The sequence below is a fragment of the Mangifera indica genome, unplaced genomic scaffold (assembly GCF_011075055.1).
Source record: "Mangifera indica cultivar Alphonso unplaced genomic scaffold, CATAS_Mindica_2.1 Un_0063, whole genome shotgun sequence".
Lineage (NCBI taxonomy): Eukaryota > Viridiplantae > Streptophyta > Magnoliopsida > Sapindales > Anacardiaceae > Mangifera > Mangifera indica.
The window spans coordinates 133,793-141,961 of NW_025401155.1; the positions used below are offsets into that span (position 1 = coordinate 133,793).

General features: G+C 33.4%; 1 protein-coding gene across 3 annotated transcripts; it reads right to left on the minus strand.

Moving 5' to 3' along the window:
* Positions 1 to 3,017: 3,017 nt before the first annotated feature.
* LOC123207152 (putative pentatricopeptide repeat-containing protein At2g02150) lies at positions 3,018 to 7,668 on the minus strand. Of its 3 annotated transcripts, none has more exons than XM_044624431.1 (4): positions 5,160 to 7,668; positions 5,003 to 5,055; positions 4,660 to 4,812; positions 3,018 to 3,493 (listed from the first exon to the last, which is right to left on the minus strand). In XM_044624431.1, the coding sequence occupies exon 1, from the start codon at positions 7,620 to 7,622 to the stop codon at positions 5,340 to 5,342; it is 2,283 nt and encodes a 760-aa protein (XP_044480366.1). In that variant the 5' UTR covers positions 7,623 to 7,668; the 3' UTR covers positions 3,018 to 3,493; positions 4,660 to 4,812; positions 5,003 to 5,055; positions 5,160 to 5,339. The 3 variants fall into 3 exon arrangements, with proteins under 3 accessions (XP_044480366.1, XP_044480367.1, XP_044480365.1); XM_044624432.1 differs by having other exon boundaries at positions 5,003 to 7,381; positions 7,524 to 7,643; XM_044624430.1 differs by having other exon boundaries at positions 5,003 to 7,668.
* Between the last annotated feature and the right edge of the window lie 501 nt (positions 7,669 to 8,169).

An 8,169-nucleotide genomic window follows, 5' to 3' on the forward strand; every position in this document is an offset into this window, starting at 1 on the left:
AACCATGAATTTCTTGCTTCCTAAATATTATAAGCTTAGATAAGAGCTAAAGTTTATAAAAAATTATGCTAAGTTGGTTTCCAAGATATCTTTAGTTGTAAAAGAAAATGCTTGTGAAGATTGTACCTATATGAACTGAAAATTTTAGGTTGATTGATGATTTATGCCTACGCAATTATTTAACTATGTTGAATGAGTTCTTTAGTTTGCTAATATTGCAATCTTGATGACATTTAACGTATATGTTAAGTCATTCATTATGACTATAATTTTTTAGTGATGCAATGCCTAATTCATTCACATTGATATGATTTGTAGAATCTGTTTCCAAGCTAAATAAGGGTATACTTTGACTGCAAAACCCTTGCTTAATTTCAAAGTTCCTATGGTTGCTTGTACAACAAATCATTGCAAGTGCAACGGAGCTCCACCTTGAGATCTATTTGAAGGATTTGCAAGAAAATTTCATGAGTGGTGTGTCTTTTTGGGAGTATGATAATGATGAATTTAAAAGAAATTTCATAGGTACATTGTTGTTTCTGTTGGAGTTCTATTTCATGAAATCCTGATGTTGTTGTGCTAATCATTCTATATATTGCTCTTTGACATGATAATTGTGTACTTTTATATCCAATTGGTGTTGTTATATATATGTTTATTTTATTTGTAAACTTGCCAACTAAGAGTTAATTTATAAGATATAATAGATTATTACTTGTGAGATGCAAGTTTGTTGGCTCTTCCTGGTGTTGCTAGTTTACAATTTGATTGCATTTGTTTGTTAGCTCTTCTTGGTGTTGCTAGTTTACAATTTGATTGCATTTGCTTGTTGGCTCTTTTTGGTGTTCCCAATTTACAATTTGCTTGCATTTGTCATTAAGCAGGTTATTGCATCAATGGAAAACATGGATGCCAAGCCTGCAACAAAGAAAAAGAGAAAGAAGAAAATTCAGATGTTACAAAGTAATAATAGAAGGAGGAATATGAGATGCAAGTCTGGCGAGACATATTTGCAATTCTTTTTGCTTATATATATTTCAATCAAATGTTTCTTGAGTAAATTATAACAAGCATACTGTGAATGAGACACATGCATACTACTTTTGCAATAATGTTAATATATGTATATTACTTTTGCAATAAAGTTAATATTAGTAAGATTTCCAAGTGAGCTTTCGGGATATTACAATAGTTTATTTACATAATGGCACAGGTTTTATCTGATTTTAGATATTACAGAATCAAATTGAAAATTTCAAGCAATGGATTTGAGCTATGAATTTCAGTTACAAACTTGAGTCATGAATTCAAGCTATGAACTCAAATCAAGCTACGAATTTCAAATTTATCACCCAAGTTGAACTCGGACTTCCCTTTGGACCGGCTCGACGAACTCAAGCCAAATTCAAGCTATCTCTAAAATCTTTTGAGTCAAACTCGAGCCATTACATATATGGGTCTAGTTCGATTTGAATCCACCCTTAGTTACAATAAACTATCCCCATACATATTTTTCGTACAAAAATAATGGGTCATTATGTGATTTAATTATTTTGAATTAATGATAAAATAATACTCAATCACATAATAACACATCATCTATGTATTTAAATTTTATACCAAAAATGTATACAAATAACATTGTTCAGTTATAGTTATTTGTCATGTCAGTGTATGTAGAGAACTTTATAATTAATAGTATAATACAATTTCGTCTTTTAAAATAACAAATTTTCCCTTAAATATCATAAAAGTAAATTAAATTTGTTTATCCAAAATCAAATACTATTAATGAAAAAGAATCTGAACACTGTACCAAAAAGTTAAATTATCATTTTATTTTTCAAAATTATAATATCATCTCAGATTAACAAGAACTAAAAAAATCCCTATAGATCATTATATTTCCATTAACACCCTCTTCTTTTCATTTCCTTTCACTCACACCCTCTTCTTCTTTTCACCCCCATAAATTTGATTAGACTTCCACACCACTCTTGACATCGATGTCACGATCTCTGATTCATTCTCACATCATTCTACTTGTTTCCATCTCAACCTATGTTGATCTCATCATTTCCATTTCATTCCACATTAGTCGAACCTTCGACAACTTATTTCACGTATTGATCTTTCATTGTCCAACTTTATACAGTGCCAGATTTGATTTTTGACATCTCATCTTATCGATCTTACACTTTCTGACCCCTTCCAATGTTTACTTTACTGTTGTTAGCTTTAGTCGCACCTTGCACTTCTCAATTCTTCATTGACAAGCAAAAAATAAGAGAAGAAATGACTTCTTCAATGCTAGAAGATATTATTTCATTTGCGATAAGCGTAAATGGTGAGAAGAAATAATGTTTCAAGGCAATGGCTAGCTTCTAAGACTAGGATTTTCAAATTTCTACAAGGAAAGACTAAATTATCGTGTTTAAAACATTATGGTGAGATATGTAAGAGGGTTTTTTTTATTACAATTTTTTGGATGATAAAATTATTTGTTTACCTTCCTAATGCTAGTTTTTCACAAGGTTTTATTTTTGGTAGAAAAGTGTGATTTATAGCATTAAATGGTAAAAAAATGATTTTACGCCAAAATTGGATGGGAAAATGTAATTTTCTCTTGCATAAATAACCATATCCTTTTATCATTAATGGTTGGTACGGGTTACACTTTACAATTCAAATCATTAGGTGTAAATTATACTAGTAGTTAAAATATTTATATCAATTACTTCTAATCATATATTATCCTTTGCTTCTTTTTCAGTTATTCATATAAACCATCAATAAAAATATATCCTAATAATAAAAATTAATTTCGATGAATATATTTTTATATGATTAAATAATTTTAAATTAAATTTATATAATTTAAATCTTAAATTACTTTTATCTCACGTTAATTTGTGCCAATATATTAGTATAACATTCTGGCCACCGTCTTGTCATCGTAAATTACAAATGCAACTTAAACCAAGAGAAAATAAAACTCCAATTATACGAAAAAGATCTAAAATGAAAATGACTTGCCATCTTTGGTAGGATATCATTAAATATTATATTCGTCTGACACTGGAAATAGTAATGCATTTCAATAATCACCAATCAACTACATTAACAAGGAACTGATGAACAAAATTCTTGTAGAATATTTTGAGTAAATAAATATAACTTGGCTCTACAGGTTGATGCCTACACTTTTAACTCAATTGAAGCATGAAGATTAGCAGAAACTAGTAGTGCACTATGTTAATGGACTCCCATTTCACGCGGGGCTACCTTAAACTAGACCGACAACTCTTCTCCATTTAAGAATCTGACAAGCTGAGTAAAACTGGACAACCTCTATACAGAGGTTCATCTAAACAGAGATAGGCGGATATGCCACATTTGGATTCCAACTGGATTTATGTATACTTGATCTGTCTCCAATGCCACTTCTCCAGCAAACGTGCAAGGGTTATATGGCATTCCGGGAGTCCAAAACCTATCAACAAGTGAGAAAGTTGTGTTAACATCACTAAGAAAGAAATTTCCAATATTTATTTGTCTATTTCTTGTATATAAGTGACGGTTCCAATATCAGATGTGGTAACAAAGGGCTATCAAGTAAGAAACAATGTTACCAGGGTAGTGAAATAAATTGATCAAGCATCACTCAAGAAGCTTTGATCAAAGCGAGCAGTAATATTAAGTGGCAGACACCAGTAAGTGAAGGAAGGAGATAATGCTTTCATCCTAAGGTCTCCCAAGCAAACTGTACTGTAAATTGTTTAACCAACAAAAACACACATACATAATATACAGTTTGAAGAGCTCTCCTTTAATAGAAGTTTTTAGTTGCCCTACTCTTCAAGAGAGTAGAAGGATGGAAAGACTTGTACAAATGGAAGACTAATAAATGGATTAAACAGAATGTATCACTTCAAGTGAGATGAGGAAAACCTTGCTCTCAATATAACAGAAGCAAGCTACTGGTACTGGGATAGCAGCTAAAACTATTGAGTAGGACAAGAAACTCAAGCTCACTCCTCAACTTGAAATCACTGGGATGGGTAGAGTACCACGAGGAGTACGAGAAGCTGGGATTAGCTCTTTCACCCCAGACAGTTGAGCTGCTTTTTACACTTACATATATAGATACATTTGCATATATATTTACATACATATATGTATATATAGTTATTCTCTAGTCAAGACGTTCTCATATAAGTTTGGCGAATACATATTTATTGTTGAATTCATTACACTGCACTAAAAAGTATATATGTATCATGTATCTATGTATTCATGTGTGTTTGTGTGCATATAAGGAGATTACCATAACACAAATAAATAAACATGATGCCAGAATTTTCAAAAAGAAAAAGGAAAAAAAAGGAAGAACTTATTTTTAGTTCTTTTTCCTAAAGTAGCAACTATTTCGATTTAACAAAATTCTAAATATATGAAAACAACTGTGAGAACTTCCATTGTTATTTTCACATTTTAAATAAAAAAAAAACGAAGCTTCAATAACTTTTAAAAAATGACAGTAAAAAGCAGAATCTTTCAATCTCTATTTGAAGTAGTCTTTGTTCATCAATTTGATTGCTCTAAAGACAGTTTCATCAAAATTGACTTATATTTATGATGCTAGTACAGCAGAATCACCTTGCTCATCAAAATTGTCCAAGCACCATCTTATTCAACTCGATAACTTCTACATTGAAATGTGTAACCACTCACTTGTTGATCTCAGTGAATTAGAGCATGGATGTCAAACTAACCTTCCATCATGAGAATCACTCAGTTGCAATAAAAATTCTGCAAAATACATCCAGAAGTATTGCATCAAGAATAATAAAGATGTAAGACACCGCAAAAAATTAAGTAAAACACCCCCCTCTCTTTTTTTATTTCAGTTAGTTCTTTTTAGGTTTATTATGACCACGTAGCTGGCATGTTATAATAAAAATGGAAACTTGAAGTTGTAACTGGAAACCATAATAAATACCATATATGTGCTCACAGTCACTAAGAATCACTTGAATTCTCCATACTTTAATGCTGCCAAGTAACAGTGTTTGCATCAGAAAACAAAAAGGAAATTTTGAAATGCATCATTGATATCCAGTAAGAATCCTTTTTTAACAAACCAGCAGCTAAAATACCGCTTGCATTGAGTCAGTCATCCAGCAATAAGTTTTAACTAGAACTTTGTATTCCTTGGAAACTTATCCCCCTGGATAACTTAGCACTTTCTGCTTCCTGAACATATTTCTGAAAAGCCTTCAAAAGTCACTGATGAACAAGCCTTTCTAACTTTGCTAGCTTGAATATTAAAAATCACATTATTGGTAAATTGCAGTTACTAGACCCTTTTTAACCATTTCATTTTGCAACTCATGAGCTTCATCACTATTTCCTAACTCATAATACTTCTTTAGCAGACAAATGCAGAGTATCTCATCCGGAAGGATACCCTTGCGAATCATCTCATCAAAAAACAATCTTGCTTGCTGCAGCTGACCACATTGAGAAAATCCCCAAACTAAGGAAGTATAGGCATGCAGATCAAGTTCCATACCCATTTCAATCATTCTGCTATGCAAAGTAAAGGCTTCCTGAAAATTTCCATGTTTCAAATTTCCATCTATCAGAGCAGTGTAAGCAATTTTATCAGGAATCATATCTTTTCCAAGTAATTCATCAAACATCTTTTTTGCTGCTTCGATGCAATTATTTTTACAAAGACCATCAATCAGGGCAGTATATACCACAACATTTGGCTGCAAATTGAACTCTGGCATCCGACTGAAATAATCAATTGCTTCTTGGACCAAACCCCCTTTGCACAAACCGTCAAGTAATACACAAAATGTAACAACAGTAACTTCAATACCAGAGTCCCACATATCATGCAGCAACCCAAGGGCCTCTGAGGTTTTTCCAGCCTTAAAATGAGAGTCAATAAGTGTCGTGTATATAACAGGATTTGCACTCAAACCATACTCCTTCATTTCATTCATTATAAGCTTAGATTCATCAAGCTTACCTAGGCTGCACAGACCCCAAATGATGGTTCCATAAAGCAACAAATCTGCTTTGATGTTTTTTTCCTTCATTTCTTTGAATAGATCCATGGCAGTCTCCAACTTCTGAACCTTAATGTAACCATGAATAAGGGCAGTATAAACTTTCTGGTTAGGAGTTACTCCAGCTTTAAGCATTGCTCTAAATACTTCTTCTGCTTCCTTCATCCTCCCTCCTTCACAAAGACCATCCAATATGCTTGTATAAGTAACAAGGTTCAACTCAATGCCAGCTAGTAACATCTCATTAGCCAGCTTCAAGGCTTCATTTAGATCACCTAGTTTACAGTTTGCGTCAATCAAAGAAGTATATGTGAATTCGTTAGGTAAAAGACCTAAACGTGTCATGTCGACAAAAAATTTAATTGCCTGTTGCATCATCCCCTCCTGGCACAAAGCATCAATCAGTGTGCTATACGTTACAACATTTGGTTTTAACTCATTGTTTCTCATCTCACGGAAAAACAAAAAAGCCTGAGGCATTCTCTCAAATTTACAAAATAAGTTTATTAAAGCATTGTATGTTATTACGTCAGGCTGAAAACCTACATCCTTCATTTCTTCAAATATACATATGGCCTCATCCAGCAACCCAACCTTTCCATAACCATCAATAAGAGAGTTATATGTTACAATATCAGGGTTTGGCCCCCTCTGTTTCATTTGCTCAAACAAGCCTCTAGCAGTTTCCAAATCACCTTCCTTGCAAACACAATCTATCACTATATTATACGTAAACACAGATGGATCAATCCCTATCCCAATCATCTCATTAAAAAACTCCACTGACAAGTACCCCTTGCCTGACCTTGAAAGCCTATGCAACAGTGCATTACAAGACCGTGTTTTTGGCAAAACCCTAAACCTCTTCATTTTTGAAAAGCACTTCTTAGCTTCCTCAAGCATTCCCATGTCAACCAAACTACTAAACAAAGCATCAAAAACACCAAATCCCAAACCACAAACGTTTCTTTTTGACCACATAACATCAAAAAGGTCAAAACCTGGCGATGCCTGGTTCAACAAAATCAATTCCTTAAGAGCATTATTAGCTTCAAAGTACATCCGAGCATAAAACAAAATGTGAACCAATATGCAATAGGACTCCGTGGTGTGGTGAAACCCAGTTTGGGTTTTCGCCCACTTAAAGAATTTGAATGCTAAAATGGCATCTTGCTTTAACTCAACCAAAACCTTGGAAACCCATATGGGCGCTAATGCTGAATCGAACAAATGAATGATTATTGGAGCATCCCATTGGTCTTGTTGAATGATATTACGCATGGAATCTCTATTAACATCTAGAAAACAATTGTTGGGACTTGTATTAGTGACAAAAGGGTATCTGATAATACAGAGAAAACTGGTGAACCAAATTAAAGGGCGAGAAATAAAAGAATCAGCAGAGAAATGAGTAGGGTTTAAGGCGAGAGAAGGGCATACTCTGTGAGGGATTCTACAACTGATGAAGAAGAGATTGCGCAAAGAGAAAACCATTTTGGAGAAGAAACAAAGAGCAGCGTCAAATAAAAGTAGTTTCATTTTTCAAAAAAGAGTGATGGCATTGTGCGTGCTGGTGTTTTAGAAGGACTCAGACATAAATCATGGTCTAGCTTACCTACTAGGGCTTATTGTAAGCTGTAACTGTTTGAGGTTTTTTGATCACAACATGCGAGTGAATATGCCAAGAGAAAGCCCATTTGGTGTGGGATCAAAAAATTTGGCCTAATGTCAACTATCTCCCCTAGGCGGCAAAGGGTAGTGGCCCAACATGGCCCGAGCTAACAAATCCACCCCAAGGTGACATGTTTTGCAAAATTGTGAGTCATGTCAAAACTTGCCTTTAAGATGCATCATGTTGCAGTTTGTTGGAAAGGTTCACACACCGACCTAATACGATCCAATATTTTAAAAAGTAAAAATTATATAATTTTGTTTTTCAAGCTGTTGTGCAACGATTTTTTAATTTATTTATTTTTAAATTTTTCCATAAATACCATCTTAAATTTTTTCAATTTTTCGCATAACCTCTCAACACTCTCATTCTCTTAACTCTCAAGCCAAACTCACCTAATCTTTCGCCCAATTT

What these genes read in the sequence shown, in the direction of transcription:
- LOC123207152 (XM_044624431.1), bottom strand. Translation starts at nt 7,622, where the DNA reads ATGAAACTACTTTTATTTGACGCTGCTCTTTGTTTCTTCTCCAAAATG.